Source organism: Peromyscus californicus, unplaced genomic scaffold (genome assembly GCF_007827085.1).
Source record: "Peromyscus californicus insignis strain IS unplaced genomic scaffold, ASM782708v3 Scaffold_7__1_contigs__length_154581171, whole genome shotgun sequence".
NCBI classification, from domain to species: domain Eukaryota; kingdom Metazoa; phylum Chordata; class Mammalia; order Rodentia; family Cricetidae; genus Peromyscus; species Peromyscus californicus.
The window spans coordinates 36,768,429-36,792,714 of NW_026294595.1; the positions used below are offsets into that span (position 1 = coordinate 36,768,429).

General features: G+C 43.8%; 1 protein-coding gene across 1 annotated transcript; it reads left to right on the top strand.

The window, feature by feature from the left end:
- Window positions 1-24,035, top strand: Dapl1 (death associated protein like 1). The gene is made up of 4 exons (XM_052724401.1): window positions 1-177; window positions 13,027-13,114; window positions 14,151-14,211; window positions 23,751-24,035. The coding sequence occupies exons 1-4, from the start codon at window positions 120-122 to the stop codon at window positions 23,862-23,864; spliced, it is 321 nt and encodes a 106-aa protein (XP_052580361.1). The 5' UTR covers window positions 1-119; the 3' UTR covers window positions 23,865-24,035.
- The last annotated feature ends 251 nt before the right edge of the window (window positions 24,036-24,286 follow it).

The window sequence follows — 24,286 nt, forward strand, 5'->3', positions numbered from 1 at the left end:
AGGCCCTCAAGGGGCCCCGCCCCCTGCAGCTATAAAGCCTTAGTGAGGTGAGGTGAGGCGGCCACCGCTGCTGGCACTCAGCCTCCAGAGCACCAGGAAGGCACTGGCACACAGGCACTATGGCAAACGAAGTGCGAGTCCCGCTGTCCCCGCTGAAAGGGCGGCACCCTCCAGCAGGTAGGTCCCCCCACCTGACCAGGCTCCCGCAGCTGCTCCCTCGCCCCCATTCGTCCTCCCAGAAGCACCCCAGCAGAGCCAAGGTTGTCAGCCCACAGCTGTTGCTTTCCCTTCCTGCAGCCTGAGCTCCTCTGCGGCGGTAGATTAGCCGGGACACACCCTCACCTGAGTGAGTTACCCGCTTGGGGAACCCTACTCCGTTTTCCACCTCTCACACTCAGATTCTGCAAGACACCCATGGCTAGCTGACTTCATACTGACTCCGTGCAGAGAGCAGTGCCCATTTCTGCTTCTGGAGTCTTTGGGGTTGGGCAATGCTATCTGCCCACAAGCTGAGGAGCACTCTTTCATAAGTACCCAGGGACTGGAGGGGCTCTAACATCTGGAGTGTCTCCTGTTTTTAAATTCATGCTATTCGCATCGACTCTGTGGGTTATCGACACTGGTTCTCCCGTAACTAAGCATACGTTTATATAGCTTGACTAGCAGGAACAGGCCTATTTTTAGTCAGTTTCACATTCTTCCAACTGCTGTCCTTTCCTCCTGACATCTCAAAAGCTTGACTGCTTTGTGCTTGCCTGTCTCCCTTTAGAAACCCAGTTATTTGTATAATTCTTTGTTACCTCTAAGGGGAGGTTGAGGCCTCTCACCGCAGGCAGGTATGACAGGCCCGGGCTTTGCGAGGATGGGGATCTGATACAGACCCAGCGCATTCTGGAAGGCAGCCCAGTAGAATGAGAGTTTCCTGGCTTGCTCTAGACACCATGTCCAATCTCTTTTGTCAGTCCACTGACGTTCTACACTTGTAGTTGAATTTAGCAATTTTTTACATTAAAAATGGAGAGGTATTGATGTAAATGAATGGGGAGCCGTCTATACAGGTGTTAGGAGAGGAACTCATATACTGCACAGATGGAAAGAAATGCACCCTTCTCCTGCGGCCTCCACTCCAGTCTTTCAGAAAACGCTCCAGCTGAAAAATCTGATTTGCTACAGTACATTTGTGCACAAAGTTAAACTTAGACAAACGATTCCTTTGGCTTACGTCAATTTAAAAAGCGCAAGTTTGAACAACACCAGCCAGAACTTCCTGTCCCCAACACTAATGATTGCTAATTACTCTGTGTACATAGCACACCATGACTCCATCAAGCATGTCACAATGCCTCTGGCATGACAATGAATTACTATGAACTGTGACACCGCAGACAAGAGGTTTGGGATAATTGGAATGGAGATGTAGGCAGACTTGCTTCCCCACTGAGCTCAAGAGAACAAAGAAACTTCACCCTTCAGCTGGTTCCCCATATTTTTTATTTTACGAACCAGTTTGCAATGATGCAAATTTTTAGTTATGGAACAAAACTAATAAGATGCCAAAAATTCTATTAAATTTTCACCTGTTATTTAGAAGCAAAATACAGATGTCTGAGAGCAGGAAGCTAGTACCATATAGTGGGAAGGTAAGCCATGGTGGTTAGAACCTGACAGAGTAGGGTCTGGACTTCACTTTCAATCTACATCTCAGAGCCTCGGTTTTCTCACCTGTGAAAAGGGAAAATAAATAACATCAGTCTGGTAAGGCTCCTGTGTGGGTGAGAAGAGGCTGTGAATATAAAGGACCTGACACTTGAATGTTGACCCCTTTAAAATGCAGGCCTCGTAAAACCCACTGTAGCCAGCAGAATGCAGAATGATCCTTCGGACTCCAAGGCCCCCAGATGTGGGAGCCTCACGGGCACCTGCTGCGGTAGTCCGGACAGAAAACAATTGCGATGGGAAAGGACACCAGTGCTCGCCAGCGTAGTTATGAGTGAAACCACTCAGAAATCAGCCAGCCATAACACACACACCCCACTCGCATGTGTGCTGAGCACTTCCTTTACGTGTACTGATGTAATATATCACACCTCTGTTGATGTTACATTTATGCCCTAAAACAAGATAATGTTAACCAAGAAGTAGCCTGGGCTCTGGGAAGCATAACTTTGAATTTCCTGCTGTTTCAATTTGCCTTTCTCTTAGTTTTAGAAGAACCCCGTTACGTGATCAGCAATACCAAAGTTTTGTGAGGTGGTCCAGGGAAGCGAAATGCAAGATGAATAGGAAGACTAACAGTCTCTCCTCAGGTCATCTCCAGTCCTGCACTTCTTAAATTGACTAAGTCAAAGGAATCAGAAATGTGCGGAGGGTCAGTTGTGAATTGCAAGAGGCATTTTCTGGCTTGTGAGGAAAAGAGAAAAGTTTATGAGGAAGGGTTATCATGAAGAACCCCAGAGGTGATCAACTGCCTAAGGACCAGTGTCATTTAAAACAACCAAAATGGAGGCCAGGGGAGCTGGCATAGGTCAGTGAAGGAGGGAGATTAATAAGAACACACTATAACGACATATACACATGAAAAGGCTGTAATAGTTGGAGGTGGGTATGAGATACACTGTGTGTATATATACATATGTATGTATGTATGTATGTATGTGTGTGTGTATATTTGTTAAAGAATGCATAAAAGACATTCTATTAAAATAATAAAAATAGGCCAGGCACAGTGGTGCACACCTTTAATCCCAGCACTCAGAAAGCAGAGGCAGGCAGATCTCTGTGCATCCAGGCACAGCTTGATTGATCTACAAAGAAAATCCCAGGCCAGCTGGTGAGATTCTGTGAGAACAGAATTTTTTTAGGACAGTGAGATTCTGTCCTAAAAAAATTAATAAAAAAAATAACCCATGAAAACTAAACAAAATGAAGTCTTGACTTTTCTCAATCCAGCTGGTTAACTCGTGCAGAGTAGCGGGGACAGAGAAGTATATGAGATCCACTGCTCAAAACAGCAAGGAGAAGGGGCTGATGACCGCAAGGGCAGGTGCCCTTCACTCAGAGTCAACCTTGCACCTGCACAGCATAGAAAGTTCCAGACATGGCAGCAGCCCTACAGATAAATGACACTCTGCAGATAAGCATCACAAAAGAGCGAACTAAAAGTCAGAGCAGCAAAGAGACTCTACTAATGCCACCCAGCCCTGGGACTGGAAAATAATTGGCTTTGTGACAAAATTTTCTGGCTCTAAAAAAGCCTCTTCTCTTGAGAATTTTCCAGGGGTCTTGATTGGCCACCAAAAATTCGCTGACGAGTCAACCCTGACTGTACACTAAGCAGTCTGTAAGCACTGACCTCTTAATTATATCTTCAAATAAGTTTTACAGAGCTGGCACGAACTTCATGTTTTCTTGCTTTCTTATACACATTCCCATGGTCTACGGAAGGAAAGGGGCTAATTTTTCTCACAGGCTGGTTTTTGTCTTGACGATTCTCTACCAAATACTGGAAAAAATCTTAACTGGAAATTATGTATAATTTGAAACTATAAGGTCCATCATTGAAAACCTACAAAGCATAAAATCTACCACAAGAACTTAGCTCTAGCCCAAGACAGGAAGGGGAAGTTTCAGTTCTCCTGTATCAACATTGGTTTTCTAGTGAAACAACCCAAAAGAACATCATTTTATACTTCTGTAGATTCTAGTTCATCTTATTCATCAGAAGTCCTGAAAAATCTTACTGTATTTATATTCAACTTTGCATTTATTCTCCATTAAAATAGTAAACACAGTCACATTTTACTTTGTTGAACTGCAGTTGGTTTTTTACACAAATATTCTAGAGAAAATACAGTCCAAATATGAAGCTGAAGTGGGGGTGCATGTAAGTTTGAAAGGGTTGATTTAGACACAGGTTCCTTGGAAAGACCTTCCAGCTATCCATCGTATCAAGAACAGGCCAGAGTGACTGTCATGGGCTATAGTGGTGATTTGTCTCGATCCTGTGAGACCAGTGTCTCCAGCAGAGCTTTGAAGATGACCCTCCCATAAAATGGTTCCAACTGGTTCATTCACCCCAAGTTTGTGAGAGCCTTACTCTATAAACCAGCACATCCACTCGCAGAATGGGGATATTTTCTGTCTTCCCTAAATGTCTTTGCTTTATTCTTGAAAACGAAGAACTCTTGCAGTGTGGGTTTCCAAAATATTCTTTGGTGTTTGTTTCTCTGTTGAGTGCTTATGCCCTTTCCTAAGTGAGGCAAGTGATGGATATTCTTTTCACAGTAGATTAGCAGGGTGAGGATCACAGTAAGGACCTCATTGACAATGACCGTGTGACTCAATTTCTGCTAAGTTCTCCAGAATTCTCCTAGGATGCTCATGGCAGACGAACCTCTTTCCCTTGCTCTAGTATGTTGAGGGGCACTGACCATTGTACCACCAACATGCTTCACACTAACACAAACTATTCTGATACTTTTCTTATTTGATAATTACTCTGCCCTTCCCTTCTGGAGCAACCCAAATAAAATCTAAATAGTAACAACTACTAATTATCAAGTGCCTACCATGCATCAAAGGTTTGCATGTCTTCTTTTCAGTATTCTCCATTTTTAAAACTTTACATTTATTTATATGTATGAGCGATGCACCTGCCCCACCCCCACCCCCGCCCCTGCCAGCACACACATGCATTGGAGGTGAGAAGACACTCTACAAGAGTCCGTTCTCTCCTTCCACCATGTGGGTCCTGGTGACCAAACTCAAGTTATCAGGCTTGGTGGCAAGCATCCTTACCCACTGAGTCATTTTGCCAGTCTGGTTTATGTATCTCTATTCTCAAGAGTACCTCTGAACAGTGGGACTTACTCCCTTTTGAGGGATGTGGAAACCAAGTCTGAAAGAGAACTAGGTATTTAGCTCACAGTCACTTTATTAGTCTGTTCTTCATTAGTATGAAATACCTCAGACAGGCTAGCTTTATGAGTGAAATGGGCTTCTTTAGCTCCCAGTTCTGGAGATTGGCTCTCTGGTGAGGACTGTATGGCAGAAAGCAGGACTATGTGCATGACAGGGCTAGAATCAACCACAGAAAGCAAGAGGAAGATTAACTGGGATCCCTTTATTCCTTCCAAGGGCCAATCCCAACTGACCTAAGGATCTCCCAGGAGGCCCTACCACTTGTCATTTCCTCCTCCGTTATCACCGCACTGAGGACCAGTTTCCCTTGGAGGACAAACTCAAACCGTAGGCCAATCACAGCAGTCTCACGACTTCAGGGCAGTGGGGATGCCCTACTTTGCACAGCATTTCCTTATGACTCTCATGATCCCCAACGTGACACATAGCCCTTCAGAACTTTGGTGATAGTACCCTCACCTCCCACTAGTGAGTAGTCTTACTGGATTCCACAGCTCCTCCTGTGACCCAACTCCCTACCCTCTTTCTAGTGACTCTCCTTTGGAAACTCTCAGAGTCCTTTCAAATGAACTTAGCAGTACCTAAAACAGTGATTTACATTAAGGAAAAAAACCCATATGACCATATCCATAAATGTTGAAATGCATGTGTTGAAATCCAATATCTATTTAAATAATAGAATGATATGGAATCATAATAGAAGGATATTCCCTAAATGTAATGAAAGATTTATAATGTGTATGTATGTAAATAGATAGATATGTAGAAAAAGGCCACCCAAAGACTATATTAAATTTAATAAGGAAAAGACTTTAAAAATGAGAAAGGCGGGCAGGCAAGATAGCTCAGCGTGTAAAGGGACCCATTGCCAAGCCTGATGACCTGGGTTCAATTCCCGGTACCTACATGCAGAAGGAAAGAATCATTTGTCCTCTAACACACAAGACCGACCCCCACCATAAATAAATATATGTATCTGAGTGGTGGTGTCACACGCCTTAAAAAAATAAGAAAGGCAAAGATGTTCACAATCACCACTATTTAACATTTTTCTAAAGGAGACATATTATTCTTTATAAATTACATAGTTTTTCACCTGGAAAATCCTAGAGAATCTATAGAAAGCTATAATAAGCAATACTAGAATTCACTACATCTTAAGTATAAAATCAATTATGATAAGCTTACTGATATTCAGTTAACTTTTTCAGCTTCAAGTTCTTAGTTTGGGCATGAAGATTAGACCTGATTTACAATAGCAGTATCAACACAGACAAAATGCTCGTAAAGGATGAACCTAAGCATAAATGTACAAAATTGGTCTGGACAAATTTCCAAGGGACTAAGAAGAGGCAGACAATAGAAAACCACACACATTCTCAAATACAGAGCCACCAGGATGATAATGATACGAATTTCTCCCTTTAAAAACATCCATAAATTTACCCAGGTGTGGTGGTGTACATCTGTAATCTCAGTTCTCAGCAGGCTAACGTAGGAGAGTTCACAAGTTCAAAACAACCCTGGGTTACACAGTAATACTGTATCTCAAAAAATACCTTATAAATTAAAAAAAAATAAAAATCAACAAGGTTTTATAGGGGATTGACAAATTTTTAAGTTCTTGTAAAAAAATAAACAATAGATAGTATAATTCTTTACATAAAATGTAACAAGATAAACTACTGGAGTATACTAAAATGCTTTAGCTACTAATATACTTATAGTGATATTTGTACAAATTAATGGAACAGAAAGTTCAGAAATAGTCATAGATGTACATGTTTTTGACATACTCTTGTATACTTCCATATACACACGTGTGTGTGTGTGTGTGTGTGTGTGTGTGTGTGTGTGTGTGTGTGTGTGTGTGTGTGGTGGTGGTAGTTGTAAAGAAAATGACCCCCAAAGCGAGTGGCACTATTAGGTGCTGTGGCCTTGTTGTAGTAATTATGTCAATGTGGGGGCGGGATTTAAGGTCTCTTTTGCTCAAGCTTCCCTCAGTGTGACAGTCAGTTTACTTCCTGCTGCCTGCAAGATGTAGGGCTCTCAGCTCCAGTACCACATCTGCCTGCATGCTGCCATCCTCCCCATTATGATGATAATAGATTGAACCTCTGAAACTGTAAGTGAGCCACCCCAATTAAATGTTTTCTTTATAAGAGCTGCTGTGGTCATGGTGTCTCTTCAGAGTAATAGAAACCTAACTAAGACAAAAGTTGGTACCTAAAGTGGGGTATTGCTGTGACAGGCCTGACCATGTGTTTGTTTGGAGGAATTTGGTTCCTTTGGTTTTGGAAAGCAATGGAAGTCTTTACACACTGCTTAATGGAACATACTAGTAGAAGCCTGGGAGAGAGAGGTGCTAAAAGTCATTTGAACTGTGGGGGACTCATTCAAGAGGTTTCAGAGAAGAAGAACTTTAGTATGTTGCCTAGAGAACATTCTTGTGATATTTTGGTGAAGACAGTGGGCACCTTTTGCCATTGTCCAAAGAGTCTGCCTGAGGCTAAGGTGAAGAGTTTTGGATTAATTCTATTAGCAGAAGAAATCTCAAAACAGCCTAATATAGACTCTGTCCTATAGTCATTAGTGGTAAGGCTAATGAAGATTTATAATGAAAAGGAGCAAGCTAAGCAAGGTAAATTAACAAAATGAAAACTTTGAGGAGAAAAAAGAGCACCAGAAAGTGGAATAGAGCTAAATTCTCTGTTCTAGGAGATAAACAGATTAAGAAATGGAATAAAGGGAGTGGTGACCTCAGGGCAAGATTCTACTCAGCTAAATTTTAAATAGGTGAAAAAGGAGCTAAAGAAAAGCTTGGAGCCAGGTGTGATGGTACACGCCTTTAATCCTAGCACTTGGGAGCCAAAGGCAGGCAGATCTCACCCAGCTAAGTTTCCAACTTGTGGAAAGGGATTTAAGAAAAATTTAGAGCTGGATGTGGCAGTAAATACCTTTAATTCCAGCACTTGGAAGACAGAGGCTGGCAGATCTCTTAATTTGAGGCCAGCCTGATATAGAGAGCAAGTTCAAAAACCAGCCAAACTTTGGCAGTGAAGGTGGTAAACAGAAAGCTGGTGAAGATGTAATTGAACAAGGGGGCCATGTTTCAGTCCCAGCAAGCAGGAAAACTTGGCAACTTCAGCCACATGATTCTGACTTTAGAGTTAAAGATAGAAGAAACGGGCTATAGAAATTGCCTCTATGCCTAAGAAGTGTCGCTGAGACCAAGCATGTGTCAAGATGTCCAAATTACGTGACCACGCAGCACACAGATTACATAGGACATAAGTCCCCAGGATGACAAAGGTTCTTGCTTGACTACTGGACAGCTCATGTGCGGTCATGTAGCAACATTCCAGATTCTTTGCTTATTATAAAAAAAATGGCAGGTGAACGGGAATGGGGGCAGTGTGTCTCCTGAAACTGCTTCCTGCTGACCTCGGTGGGCATTGGTTAACTCTTGAGGGTAGGGAAGGGAGCTTTTGGGGAAGCCAGACATCCTGAGGTAGTGGATTGTCCTCTGGTGCTTTGGGAATCATCCAGCACCTTTCACTGTTTTAGGGCTCTGTGGCTGCTTGGGTCTGACAAGGTGCTGTACAGATGGATTCAAGCTGGCTCTGGAGCTCAGAAGAATTTTTAAACATGTTAAGAAGCAGCCACAGGGAATTTAAAATTTTGAGCTGGTAGCCATGATATTATAATGTTCAGTACTCTGCTATATTGGTTAGTATGAGAGAGAGAGAGAGAGAGAGAGAGAGAGAGAGAGAGAGAGAGAGAGAGAGAGAGAGAGAGAGAGAGATTTAGAACATGCTTTTAATTTTTACCTGAGATAAGTCTTATCTAAGACAAACCTCAAGGCACCTGTTTTCTTTAGTAGTTTAGCAGAGTCAAGACCCTTTTGAGTCTGGGGGTGTAAATACCTCTGGACTGTTACTGCTCCTTACTGCCTGGGTATACTTGATGGTCCTTGGCCTCTGGTTCTATGGTGGTCCTGTAACAATTAGCTGAGTAGTTAATTAGGAGATTTGAATATGTTATTAGAGACACAGAGGGAAGCTGATATAGCAGAATAGGGTCAGTAGAGACAGGAGAGTGTCTTAAAGCTGACGATTCTGCAGTAAGGCAAATGGAAGGAGCAAATGAAACAAAAGCTCCTACCTTAGCTAGAAAATCTTGTCCCATTAGGGGCACAGGGCAGGTTAGCACCACTAAAAAACGTGTGGGTGAGAGGGATGCCCCTGAAAATACAATTAAGTGGTGGGGTCTGATGAGGTAGGTAAGGCTGTCCCCCTGCCCCAACAATAGGGAATTGAGAAGAAGAGGTGGGACCCCAAAACTCCCTCAGGATTGAGTAAGTGGCTCAGTGTCCAAAAGGAAAGAAATGGGTCGCCCTGATGCTGCAATAATTATCCTGGGTTCCCTGTGAGCCCATGGCCAAGCCTAGGAGATCAGCTGGAGGGGTGGTCTCTGTTTGATGTCCCCATGCCATGAGGGGCAGTCAGCTGACCAGTGTCCTCTTGGTGGCACTTTGTACAAAGCCTAGTTGGTGGCCCTCATGGGGCAGGGCACACATGAGCCCAGTGGCCTTTTTTTTTTTTTTTTTTTTTTTTTTTTTTAACCACAGTTAAAACAGGGACCTGGAAGCCTTCAGGCAGCCCGGTCAGATAGCATGTGCCAGCATTTGGCAGTTCTGTTTACGGGCTTTCTCATCTCTCCCATGTTACACCTTGAATGCCACAGCTAAGACCTCTGCCTGTGGGAGGGACCCCCCTCTCCAGATGCTTAAGTTTAACCCTGATGTCAGGGAAGCTCTGGGAGACATGAGACAGATTTTATTCCTTATCTTGAATTACATTTTTTAGCTTTATTTAGCTTACTAGTTTGAGGGCAGCCTTAGGAAGACCTGCCAGGAGGCGGGTTATAAACTGGTCTCTAGCTAGAGAGCCACCCAGGCTATTATAATTATAATCCCAATGTGGGTCCTGATCATGAACCGCCTCAGCTCCAGGTGGGTGGGCCGCATTGGTTTGGTGAAACTCATTTGCATGCATCCTAGCCTATTCCTAGACCGGTCTGTGCTTCTCAGGGCAGCTTGAGAATGAGTGACAGGAAGAGTGAAAGTGAGAGCCAGAGTCGGGTGGTTGTAGCGGCCTGCCCAATACCGGAGACTGGGAGTGGAGGTCAGATAGGCGGAGGTTCTTGGGAGTCAGAGATTCCTCCTGTTGAGATTGAATGGCTAGGAGCATGTGGGCAGGAGAGAAAGAATCAAAAAGGGAGGCTTCAGAGCTTAGGTAACAAGCTTGGGGATAAAGTAACTCTTCATTTGACCGTTCTCTGGCAGAAGTTAGATAATTCCTGTGAAGTATCGGGGTCCAAGGAGCCATTATGTGGCCATGTTTATTGTTATCTAAGGGATACGTAAGGCATTTTTCAGAGGAGGAGTGGGACTAAGAAGAAAAAGCCTTATTTCCCATGGCTGCAGCAGAGAGAAAAAAATAAAATACTAAAAAAACAGATGTGATCCAAGACCACAATCTCAGGTGCCCCCAAGATCAAGGAAGGATCTGTGGATTGGCACAAGTTACCCAATACTTTGTCAAGAGAAGGGTAAGGGCCAGGGCATACGTAGGTAGCACAGGGAACCCCCCACTCTGGAGGGTCCAACAGCATTCAGTGCTTCATCAAGAGAGAATCAGTCGGTGTGCGCGCAGCCCAAGGACACCCTGGGGGTCTGATAGCAAGAAATATATATCACGCTGCAGTCATGGGAAATGACTAGGGACTGGAAAGGTAAAACTCACCAATTGGAGCAGCCGGTATTATGTGAAGCGGTCCGACGGACAGGCAAATGCAAAAGCAGGCAGTCATAGATAGTAGATCGAACAAACCTTGGTACAGGGTCCCGGATGCAGAGTGCCAGGAGGGCCTGCTTCATCTCGGCACCAATGTTAGTTTTACATGGCACAATGCTACTCATTAAGCGGTGCTGTTTACCATGCAAGAAAAGCCACAAGGCACAACAAAACCCACTGTAAGAGTTTATTAAGAGAAGGAACAGAGGGGAATGTGCTTAGGCCTATGGAGACTAGGCAGGGAGAGAGAGAGGAAGAAGAAGAGGGAAGAGGAGTCTGTGGCCGCTTTTTATGGATTCTCCTGCACAGGCCGAGATTTCATAATTAATAGTAAGTCTCGTGTCATTATTTGTAAGCTGACAGTCCCGACAAAAAAAGCTTGCTACAGCAGGCCACCCCAATTAAATGTTTTCTTTATAAGAGTTACCACAGTCGTGATGTCTCTTCACAGCAATAGAAAGCTAACTAAGACAATATGTGTATAATTATAGTTCTAGTTTTTAGCTTACTGGTTGAAAAAACAAAATATTTTCTAGCTCATTGTGACTGGAGAAACAATCGTTGCCATTGTAGCTGATGAGACCGTAAACTAATGCAGCCTCTGTGAGGGCCAATTCCGCAAGATTTAGCAAAATTCCAAATGCACCTAGCAAAGCCACTTCTAGAAATATATCCCACAGATAGCCATGTGCTAGTGTGAAGTTATATTATAAAAAGGATACTCATTACAGCTTTGTTTATGAATTAGAAGTACATGAGATGCTTTAGCATTAGGAAAGTGGCTATGTAAACACAGAAGGTTTTCATGATGAAATTGTAAAACAGATATTAAGAAGAAAGAGCATTGTGGCACACACTTTTAGTCCCAGCACTCGGGAGGCAGAAGCAGACAGATCTCTTGAGTTTGAGGCCAGCCTGGTCTACAGAGCAAGTTCTAGGACAGCCAGGGCTACACAGAGAAACCTTGTCTTGCGGGGGGTGGGGGGGGGTGGGGGGGGGGTGGCTAGGAGGCGGAGGGAGGAGGAGAAGAAGAAGACAGATAAAGATAGAGAAATGTAAAACATTCTATAAAATGTATGGTTGGGGGGGCGGGGCGGAGGGCAGGATGAACCAAATAGGGAACAGTTAGTGTCTTATTTTACCATTTGAAACAAATAATGTGTTTAACATCTGTGGGTGAAGACCAGGAACTAGGAACTTGGAATTCAGCAATGTCCAGAGAGATTGTCTGCAGGCTGGAAAGGGATGGTGACAGGGATTCAGAAGTCTTTTCATGTTTCTTGATTTCTTCTGCATGTAGGTCCTATCAAAAGATTTAAGTATTACTATTTATAAGAACAGTGATAAAGTCAGCACACAAAGGCTTGAGAAATAGGTTTTCTTTCCTTGTCACCTTATGGGAATTTGTTTTAAAGAATTGCCCAAGCGGCATTTCCACAAAAAGAATTATCAGGTTCAAACAAATCAACATCCGGGTAGCCAGCCACTTCTCATCTGAGCTTGTCAGATTTTAGATGTGTGATTTTTCTGGGAAAAGAGGAAAATACTTGTTTTGACTTGCAACCTAAAGCGGGTTGCTCCTTTTCCAAAGCTGATTTCAGCTGACATTGTTAAACACTTGAATTGCTTTTAGGTCGTCTGTTCAATTAACACTAATTGAACTCTTGAATGACATGACTATTAATACAGTTTAATTACTCATTAGAACCTCAGAGCTCAGCCAACATGGAGGTTTGGGGGCTGAGATGAAGGTGGCTATCCCCTGGAATTCAAAGCCCTTTGTTTGAATTAAATGTCTGTCAGCACCCTGGAATTTAGCTCATCTCTCAGAATCTGGCATTTGAAAACTTCGGTTGAAAAAACAAAAGTGCAAGCCACGCAAAAGCTTTAATCCTGTGGGAAAACAGAGGGGTCACATTGTAATTATGGGTTGCTATCTTGAAGAATGTAATTGGTTTGATAACAAGAGAAAAAATGTTTTTCAGCTGAATGCCTGAGGGAGCGTGTTGTTATTCTTCCTAAATCTAAGGTGTGACCTTCTGCCCTTTCAACCTCCATCCCACCTCTCTGAGCAGAAAAAAGCAAACCCCAGGCCTTCCCCCTCCCTGCCCTGGCTTCCTTAGGTTTTATTTTTCTTTTATTCTGTTGTTTAGATAAAAGTTTTTCTGTAGAAATTTGGAAGCTCTCCTTAGATGGGAGTCCTGTCTGAAAAACAAAGCTGTTCTAACGTGCTTGCCTATTGTTTCAGTGAAAGCCGGAGGAATGCGAATTTCCAAAAAACAAGAAATGGGCGTTTTGGAAAGACACACCAAAAAAACAGGACTGGAGAAAACAAGGTAGGGATCGCTTATAGTTCTGCCTCCACAAGTCACTCGGGGACAAACCAAGGCCCCAAGAATTTCCAGGAAGGCAGTCGGGCTTGGGTAGAGGTGAGCATCATGATGAACATTGGTTCTGGGATACGGACTGGAGCGTTTCTCCCATCACATCCTACCCATTCTCCTCTCTGTAGCCACCCGGCCACCTCCTAAAGTGTCCTAAATTCATCTGGCCCCGATGCTCATCCATTCATCTTATTTTCAGGTCACTCTTTAAAATACTGCACCTCATCTGGCCTTTTCCATAACATGCTCTGTGACAAAGCGAATCCCCTGAATTAAAAAATAGCTGCCTCTAAAATTATGAAATCACCATTCACCTATTTAAGAAAACAGCCACTACGTGCTGGCTAGTTTTATGTCAGCTTGACACAGGCTAGAGTCATTTTGGAAGGGGAAAACTCAGTGGAGAAAATGCCCCCGCCCGACAGACTGGTAAGCAAGCCTGTGGAACGTTTTCTTGATGGATGACTGATTCGGGATGGCCCAGCTCACTGTGGGTGCTGGAAGAAGTGCCTCCCTGCACTACTGGTCCTGGGTGCTAGAAGAAGACAAGATAAGGAAGCCATGAGGAGCAAGTCAGTATGCAATTCCTCCACGGCCTCTGCCTCAGTCCCTGTCTCCAGGTTCCTGCCCTGCCGGAGTTTCTGTCCTGACTTCCCTCAGTGATGGACTGTTACCTGGAAGTATAAGATGAAATTAACCCTTTCCTCCCCAAGTTGCTTATGGTTTATCACAGAGACTGAAACCCTAAGACAAAGCCCAAAAGCATGCCAACACAGGGGCTGTTTTCCTCCCTGCTTCTTCTACCATGACCTGACGTTATAAAGTTAGACCGCAACATCTTCCCAAACCAATGAGTAACTTTGCGGGGGCGGTGCCGGGGACTGAATCTAGGGTCTGCAGATGCCAGGGACACACTCCACCAACCACTGAGCTACATTCCCAGCCCTGAGCTTCAGATCTTATTTAAAGTTCCTTTTCATCTTCACAGTGCCATCTCAAACGCTGCCAAAATACAGATGTTGGATGCTCTGAATGACACACTGGACAAGGTGAGCCATCCTGGAGGCAACTCACACAATACTCTTAACTCTGCACTTCCCCAGTGGATCTAGTGGCCCCTGTGAGCCGGCTGATGACTAATTGAGATTTTTCCAGCCTGTGAGTCTGATGTCCTTGTGAAAGAAATCGATCTGTTCTCACTTAGAGAAACATAAAATAGTTTAAATAGAAGAGCTGTTTCTCCCGAATCCCTAAAGTGTCTATTAAATAAATCGTTTCAAAACAAGGTAAGGGATGAAGTGCAAACCACAATGCTGACTGTGCCGAATTTTCGTTGCCCTCCCAGATAGTTCTCAGAGACTGGCATCGTTTACAGAGACAGCGCATGTGTCGAGACCCCAGCCATTTTGGCCTTTCTCCGTACCTCAGCATCTCCATAGGAAATACTTGATTTGTGGCCACGGTGGGTAGTGGAGCGCTGAGAGGTTGGGGGCTGAAGGCAGCCAGACACCAGCTGGGTTCATCTAGTAAACCACATTTGGAAAGATGGTGACCCCTACTATTTTTCCTTCTAGAGCTTGAATTTCACCCCAAGTAGGTCAAACAGCTCAAAAATGTCATATTGGGCAAACATCAATTTGGAGTTTGGGACTCTGGGTTTTTCCCATCCCTGTCCCCATCCTTTGTCCGTCTGCCCATCCATGTGTGTCCCCCCACCACCACCAACCCGGCTCCCCGGCCCCACCCCCCATCCCAACCAAACTCTGTAGGAAAACTTTGTGCACCCTTGTTCCAGTTTGAGGAAGCAAGTGCATTTATCCTAAGGGTGATAAAGAGTCTCTCTCTTTCTTCTACTCACCCATAAATTGAAGGAACAGGACAGGGCTGCCTCTGTTTAATGAAGACTTGTAATTGTAAGGGGGACTCCAACTTCTCTCCCACACTTCTGAGAATCAGCATTTAGTCTGAAATAAACCAGTGATGATCAGCAGAGGAAGGCCTAGAAGTTTCTTGCATGCCCAGGAGCTAAAATGAGAAAAGTGACTATCTGATAGCCCAGCACAGAGTGGGAGCATACACACTTGTAGCATAAAGGGAAAGGAAGCGGAGAAGGTGAGCAATTCAGAATAGAAATCACTTCTGGAGGACTGGACAGACTAGAACAGCGGACAGCCTACACCAAGTCTGCTCTGTGGTCAACTCTGCCTCCTTTCCTGAGGTCTGCATCAGTTTCTCGGCTGATAGATACCTGGGAGAGGGGTTCACAGCAACAGAGAATGTCCCAAGGGGTCTGGCCTTTGGGCAGAAAGACAACTTTAGTGGAAGCCCCTCCTGCACCTGCTGCCTACTAGGCTTCCTCAGTGTGAGGTATCAGTGTGCCAAGGGGCCATACTCTGAAGCATTGTGTTGCCAAAATCAGGATCTCGGAAGCATCAGCTCAGTTCTGGAAAGAGTCATGCCTCTGTGTGTGTGTGTGTGTGTGTGTGTGTGTGTGTATGTGTCTGTCTGTCTGTCTGTCTTCCTGCCTGTCTATGTCTGTGTGTGTTTGTCTGTATATCTGTGTGTATATGTGTATGTGTGTCTGTGTTTCTGTCTGTGTCTGTGTATCTCTCTGTGTGTATGTCTGTCTGTCTATCTGTCTGTGTGGGCAGATGTGCATGCACACAGAGACCAGAGAGGGGATCAGATATCCTCGACCACAGTCCACCTGTCCCCTTTGAGGCCGCTGCCTTGCTTGTCTTCCATTGCGCTCTCACACACAGGGTACGTACGAATAAAAATGGAATCTGCAGGCGGTGGTGTCACACACGCTTATTCCCAGCACTCGGGAGGCAGAGGCAGGTGAATCCCCATAAGTTCAAGGCCAGCCTGGCCTACATAGCCAGTTCCAGGACAGTCAGGACTACATAGATAGACCCTGTCCCAAACCACAAAGGAAGTAGAGATCTATACCTCTTTTGATGTTTTTCCCTTGGTTCCTCGGCCACACTATACACTACCATGAAGACCTAATGACTGGTCAAAAGCAATACAGGAGCACAATTGAGGGCCATACTTTTTGTATTTGCTAACATCCTTTCCCACTTTCAGCTGGTTGGTATTTCTGATCTTGATTTTGGATCTGTAATGGTCTAAGTTGACCACTTCCTAGAAGGCCTCACCAGCCATTCAGTCATTTGTCTACTAATCTATGGTTTAAGCCTTGGGAGATTGAAAACACTCCCCCAGAGGGCTGGAACTGGGTTAGTTTAGATGAGGAGCAGCCTGGGCATTCTCCTCCCACCATTTTCCCATACAGACCTTTCTTTTTCCCCACCCTGCTTCTCCTCCTTCTCTGCCTCTCCTGTCAGTCCTTTCCACCTCTCCATCCCTACACAGAATATTTGCACCGTCCAGTGGCTGCACACATTGCCTGATGTCACTGTAGAAAGGCATTCTGTAACCTGGATGCTCTCTGTGCTGACATCTGGGGGACCTGGTCAAGACTCTCTTCTACTGGCCACTTTCAAAGGCAACTGGACTTTTGAGATGTCACATAGTTCCTCAAAGGTTTATGGTTTCTCGTGTGCTTTTAAGTTTCTCTTTTTAAGACAGAGCGGGGGGAGATACTGAGTTGTGTTGTCAGCACACAAAGGTATCTGGTTAAACATTAATAATATTTATGTTATGTAGAGGTGCGATATTAAAGTCTGATTAAAGTTAGGTGACATTTTCCAAACTGCCAGGCGTTGGGTCACCCACTGGCCAAAGTCGCCCAGCTGCCTGTGAAATGGGATCCTAGGAAAGAGAACTATCAAAGGCATCTGTGAAATTAGGAGGGTTCCTCTTGTTCTGCAGATTACCATCTCCATAGGAGTGCCCTTGAATGTCACTGACGTGCAGTGTGTGGATGGCTTTAAGTGTTTTGCTTAACAGGGTGTGGAAATGTAAGCACCAACATTGGAGTTGGAACTTAACAGCCGAGGAAGATGGATGGACGAGCTGGCATCCGCTCAGACCACCACACTTCAGCTCAACTGCAGAACCTGACCTGGATCTCTTTCCAGCTAGAGTTGACTTCAGAGCTCCGGGCAGACAAGCTTGGATCCGACTTCTTAGGCTGTTTCCTCTGAAACCAAAACTAGGGGTTTTGAACTCACAGGTGTCTCCAAGGAGGGAAAATTCTCAACACAGGAATTTCTCTTGATGTGTTTTTCATGTTCAGTATGTCAACTCTGTAATGAAGCTATGAGACAGAAACCACACAGAGATACATACCCGAAACACGCACACGCACGCGCACGCGCACACACGCGCAACTCAACCTTGAGTTCTTCCTCTTGTGTTCCGTGAGGTACCTTAGTGACTCAGATAAGAAACGAATCTTATTCTACTAACACTGTCACTTCATGATGACCAGTGATTAAAACTCTAGAACTCTCCCAAAATGAGATGCTAGCCTAAAATATAGTTGGTTACAGACTGTATTCTAGAAACCGGCTTCTATTTGTTTCCAGTTCAGTTTTGAAACTATAATCTCAGTACCTCCAATGACATGTAATCCACAGCAAAGACCCTGCACTTAGGTACTGACCATTCTGTTTATGGTCTCTGTAGCCCAGGCTAGCCTCCTGACACCACCCCAAATGCTGGGACTACAGGTGTGTCCCAGCACCACAATTGTCACTGCTACGTGAGAATGTCCCTGCTGACGGGGATGGGGATGTGTCAAGGAGAACCTCACTCTCTGTCACTGTATTATTAAAAATTGTCGTGCAGCTCTGGTGTCCACACCCTAAACCTACACACTTTTAGTTTAACAATTGTTTTGCATTGTTTTTTTAATACTAGTCATGTTAATTCTTTGAGAATTTCATACAGTGCATTTTGATCATACTCACCCTTCTTCCCCAACCGCTCTCAGATCCTCCCCCACCCACCAACCACCCATTTTTGGGTCGTTTTTTTTAACCCATCGAATCCAATGTGTGCTGCCCACCCCTTTTTCCTGTAGGCCCATCCCTCTGACCTCCCAGAGTCCACACCCTTAAAGAAAACTAACTCTCCTTCCAGCAGCTATCAATTGCTCTTCAGGTAGGGGTAGAACTTTAGGTCTCTCTCCCCCATCCATGCTAGGATTTGTTTTCTGGCTTGGACTTGTACAAGTCTTATGCATGCTTTCACAATGGCTGTGAGTTCACAGTGTGACTGCCCCACTGTATTTGAAAATCGCTGTTTCGCTTCCATCATCCTCTGGCTTCCTTACTGTCCCTCCGCCCCTTCTTCCGCGACGATCCCTGAGCCTTGCTTGGGAAGAGCTTTCTCATAGGACTGAGCATGCTGCAGTCTCTTTCCTCTGCACCTTGACTAGTTGTGGGTCTCCGTTAATTGAAGAAAGAAGCTTTTCTGAGATATGGATACAGCAGTAAGTCATTAGGAGTTGTTTTGATGCCATGTCTGTTTATGAGAATAATAATAGTAAATTCTCCCCTAGGGTATATAAGCTGGCTAGGCCCAGGTTCTTGGCCCTGATAATGGTGCTAGGTATGGGTTCTACCTTGTGGAGAAGGCCTTAAATTCAATCAGAAAATATTTGGTCATTCCCCTAACATTTTGTGCCACTACAGCACCAGTGGGCATATCTTGCCAGGCCAGGTATTATAGTGGCTCACTGGGTTCACAGTCGGGTAAGACTGATGTTTACTTTCTCCTCTTCAGTAGTGTGTATATCACCTTCAAGCACTATGAAAGCTTAGTCAGCCAAAAGTGACTAAGCTTCCAGGCAAGTACCATCTGACTTGCGCACGTTCTGTGACTCAAACATATAGTGTCTTCACCAATAGAGGATTACTGTCAAGTTCTGAGGGATAACCAAGAGCAATGGCAATAGCCAATTTGGAAACCTATGGGACCCCACTGTTTTAGAACCTTAAAATAAGTTACTCATTCTTGGCACTCAGCTTTTTATTTGCTAGTCTGTAATGTCTAGTAGGGGCATTGGCTCCCCTCATCCTATTACAGAATACTCAATTCTTTTTGTATGTGTAGGAGGTGTGGGGGTGTGTATCTTTTATACATACATATATATTAGGAAGACTCTACATCATCAAGTTTCCATATAACTTTTTCAAAAGGTCTTTAGTGTTAGTTATAACTCTCTAAATTCCCCTTCTACCCTGCCCTCCCGTCCTCCATCCTATTTAACCCTTTCTGTTCCATTATTCCTCTTGACCCTTTATATCACCGTATTCTAGTTCCCTCCCTTGAAAGACTACCTCCAGGCCCCATACTAGTTCCTTAACATCTAAATGGTATTAGAAATGAAACACACATCTCTAAAGATTCAGAGCAAACATGCACATATGAGAGAAAACATGTGACATTTGTCTTTCTAGGTCTGGATTACCTCACTGAGGATGATTATTTCCAGCTCCGTAAATTTATCTATGAACTTCTTAATTTCATTTGTAAGAGGTGAATAATATTCCATTGTGTAAACGCACTGCATTGTCCTTATTCATTCACCAGTGGATGGATACCTAGGCTCTTTCCATTTCCTGCTATTGTAAATACAACACCATTGAGGATAGATGAGCAAGTGTCTCTGTAGAAGACTGCAGAGCCCTTTGAGTATATACCCAAGAATGGTATAGCTGGGCTGTGTGGTAGATCTATTTCTAGATAGTTGAGGACCCTCCACGCTGATTCCCATAGTGGCCGTGTCAGTTTACCCATCCACAGGCACTGAACAAGTGTTCTGCTTTCCCCACATCCACACCAGCTTCTCTTGTCATTTTTTAACTTTAGCCTTTCTGACTGGGGTAAGATGAAGTCTCAAAGTAGTTTTGATTTGCATTTCCCTGATGGCTTAAGAATATTGAACATTTAAAAATATATTTCTCCCGGTGGTGGTGGGGCACACCTTTAATCCCAGCATTCAGGAGGCAGAGGCAGGTGGAGGTCTGTGAGTTTCAGGCCAGCCTGATCTACAAATCAAGTTCTAGGACAGCCAGAGCTGTTACACAGAGAAACTCTGTCTCAAAAAACAATATAGGCCGGGCGTTGGTGGCACACGCCTTTAATCCCAGCACTCGGGAGGCAGAGCCAGGTGGATCTCTGTGAGTTCGAGGCCAGCCTGGGCTACCAGTGAGTTCCAGGAGAGGCGCAAAGCTACACAGAGAAACCCTGTCTCGAAAAACCAAAAAAAAAAAAAAAAAAAAAAACCAATATAGATATTTCTCAGCCGTTCACATTTCAACTTTTGAGAACTCTCTGTTTAGTTCCTTGCTGCATTTTTAAGAATTTTAAACTAATTTTCCTCAAGATTTATTTTATTTTTTAAAAATGTATCATTTAAGAATTTCATGTTGTATGTTTCTATCATATCCATTACTTTCTCCCAACTTCTCCCAGATCTTCCCTTCCCTCCTTTCCCACCCAACTTCATATTCCCTCTCTCTTACAATTCTTTTTGTGTGTGTGTGTGGAGCGGGAATGGACACACACACACACACACACACACACACACACACACACACAACTTGAAAGCAAGGACTTTAACAGACATTTATACACCAATGTTCATTGTATCATCATTCCCAAGTGCCCAAAAGTAGAAACAACCCCTCCCCAAATATCTATGGATTGATGAATGGAGAACCAAAATGTGGTATAAAATGCAGTATTGCTCACCTTTAAAGGAAGGAAATTTTGACAAGGACTATCACATGAATGAACCTTGAATATATCATGTTAACTGAAGTAAGTAAAGAGAAATATACTGCTTGAATTTCACTTATAAAAGATATCTAGAATAGTCAAATTCATAGAAACAGAGAGTAGAATATGGTTGCCAAGGACTTGGGGAAGACTCAAGGGGTGTCCTGGCTAGTTTTATGTCAACTTGACACAGGCTAGAGTCATTTGGGAAGAAGGAACCTCAGTTGAGAAAATACTCCCACCAGGTAGGTCTGTGATGTATTTTCTTCATTGATGACTGATGTGGGAGGGCCCAGCTCACTGTGGGCAGTGCCACCCCTGGCCTGGTGGTCCTGGGTGCTATAATAAAGCAGGCTGAGCAAGCCAGTAAACAGCACCCTTCCATGGCCTCTGCTTTAGTTCCTGCCTCCAGGTTCCTGCCCCACTTGAGTTCCTGTCTTGACTTCCCTCAATGATAGACTTACCTGGAGGTGTATGATGAAATAAACCCTTTCCTCCCCAAGTTGCTTTTGGTCAACTAAGACAATGGGTGCCATGTTTCAGCTTGGAGACCAAGTTCCAGAGATGAGTAGTAGTGGTGATGGTACAATAGGAACATATTTAAAGGTATTGGACTGTAAAGCACTCTTATAAATAGATAAAGTGATCCATTTTATATCATATGTTACCACAGTTTGTAAAACCACCCCCAGAAATGGAGCCCTTTAAGCTCTTTGAGATCATCCAGGACATGGCCACTAACAAATCCCTGCTAAGCCAAGAAACAAGGTGCTCTGGAGCTGTCCCTCCCTTCCAGTTACCTAGCTCCACCTGTCACCTCTCACACCTAAAGAACAATGACAGCTGTGGCTTTCTCCTTCCTGTCCCAACTTCCTGTCTCGGCCCGCCTCATCCTGACTGACAGCAGCTCTAGCAGGGGCTGCATTTGTTTCTTTCCTCACCCTGTGCCTCACATTTGACCTTCAGTAACTTGCCACATTGTCCTTCCTGTCTGTGACTTTTTTCTTTTTTTCAGTGTGATTTAGAGTCAACCTGAGAAAACCCATCTGTTTTAGATGAAGCTAAAAAACGCCCACTCTGGAAATAAACCACTAAAGTCAGTGACCCCCGAAATTTCCTTTGGGCTCTAATGTTAAAAGAAAAACAAAACATAAAATTCTCCCTTACCGTAGTACAAAACACATATACACTAATGGTAATTGCTCTGACTTTAAAAAAAATAAGTCCCCCATTCTTTTCAGACTTTAAAGCGACACTTATAACCAATATTAAATTATTTTGATCCCTTCTGCTGGAATGTCAGCAGGGGACCATCCTTGGGGTTAATTAGTATATACTGTATCTGCTTGTTGTAAAAGACAAAAATAGAAAAATACTTATAAGTAAATCACTAAGAATTTCTCATGACTCTATACTGCCTGTGTGTGTGTATGTGTGTGTGTGTGTGTGTGTGTGTGTGTGTGTGTGTGTGTGTGTGTGTGTGGGTGTGTGTATACACATGTGCATTTAATGACCAAGAAGAGACTTCTCAGAGTCAAGTTTCAAATGAAAGTCACTGCTGTTCATCATAGCTTGGCCAGGGGTATTTGAGAAGAGATGGAAGGCACATGTTTCCCTAGTTTAGAAGAACCCAATCAGTGTGCTACTTAGAGTCCTAACAGTCTGTCTCCCCTCTTATTTAGTTTGAGGGTCAAAACAAGGACATTCACATTCAACAGTGATAAATTAAATGCCTAGCGAGCCAAGGCCCACTTCCTGGCTGGCTAACAGCGGTGTCTTGAGGTACTTTGGGGAATATTGATGAGCTTGGTAACCCAACACTGAGCAGACCCAAAGGTCACTGAGTCAAACTCTTCCTAGGAAAAGTGTGCAAATCACTCCACAGCTCTGAACCCTCGCCATCTTAAGCTGCACTGACTGTAAATCCCACAGGATCTTTGGTTGATAGGAAATATTTTTTACTGTCAGAAAATCTCAGACTCTGTTTATTTCAATGCACTTCCTCACAGCTAATTAATGAGAATTGTCTTCCCCTGAAGCTAGGAAGCTCCTCTTCGGTGTTCCTTCACCAGGCTGTGTAGTTTGAACCAGGTGGAATGGCCACCGTCACACTCTTTTCTGAAAAAAAAAAAAAAATTATAATTTAAAATGCATTGCCCTAATGAATAAATTGACACTTTCTAACTTTTTTCAAAGGCTCTTTTTCCTGATTGTTTGATGATTAAAGAATTTTCCCATCCTCAGAACTTCTCCTTAATGTCTTCACATCCTTCTTCAACTATAATGATCTGTATTACATACACCAGTACCAGAATCACTGCTATATTACAGAGCACTCGCACAGATATGAGTAACCAGTTCTGCTTTTCAAAATGGGACCTCAAAACAAATATATAGCCTGGTGTGATGGCACATGCTTTTGATCCCAGCCCTTTGAAGCCTAAGGCAGAAGGATCACGAGTTCAAGGCTAGCCTAGACTTTTACTTATATATGTCATATGTTCTTATGATTATAAAAGTTAAAGGCTAGCCAGGCAGTGGTGGCACACTGCCTTTAATCCTAGCACTCAGGAGGCAGAGCCAGGCAGATCTTTGTGAGTTCAAGGCCAGCCTGGTCTACAGAGTGAGATCCAGAACAGGCTCCAAAGCTATACAGAGAAACTTTGTCTCGAAAAACAAACAAACAAAATTAAAAGCTAATGAAGGAAACAACAGTGTAATCCACACACTTACTTCCATGGGCTGAAGACTGGAAGTGCTGTGGAAGGAAGGTCTCGACAAAGAAGCAAAGAAAACTGTGACTTAGCCAACTGATTATTTTCTATTATTGTAATATTTCATAACCCAATGGATTCAATATGCTTATCTCTTCTTCCCTTTTCACCTTTAGCTCAACCACAAATTTCCAGCAACAGTTCACACAGCACATCAAAAACCCACACCTGCCCTGGAGAAGGCCGCTCCGCCGAAGAGGGCCTACATTATCCAGCAGCCTCGAAAATGATGGGCCAGGATATAAAACTCAGCCATCTGGTCAACCTTCCTATGATCTAACAGTTCAGAAAAAACAGCCAACACTTCCATGTAGGTCTGCTCCTTTGCTTAGTAAATAAAGCAACTTTTGTATCTTCCCTTTTTGGTTCAGATAATAAAGCTTCCAAAATTATAAATCCAATACATTCCTGTGCTCCTTTTGTTATGTATCAGGATCCTACTGGAATTGTATGTAATTCTAGAGAGAGAGAGAAGAATCCAGGACATATAACTTTTTCTTTCCTTTTTTTTTTTTTTTGGTTTTTCGAGACAGGGTTTCTCTGTGTAGTTTTGGTGCCTGTCCTGGATCTCACTCTGTAGACCAGGCTGGCCTCGAACTCACAGAGATCTGCCTGACTCTGCCTCCCAAGTGCTGGGATTAGAGGCGTGCGC

Excerpts from the sequence above, each read along its gene's own strand:
- Dapl1 (XM_052724401.1), top strand. The coding sequence starts at position 120 with ATGGCAAACGAAGTGCGAGTCCCGCTGTCCCCGCTGAAAGGGCGGCAC. Across the intron at positions 178-13,026 it reads AGGGCGGCACCCTCCAGCAG|TGAAAGCCGGAGGAATGCGA; the intron begins GTAGGTCCCCCC and ends CTATTGTTTCAG. Across the intron at positions 14,212-23,750 it reads TGAATGACACACTGGACAAG|CTCAACCACAAATTTCCAGC; the intron begins GTGAGCCATCCT and ends TTTCACCTTTAG.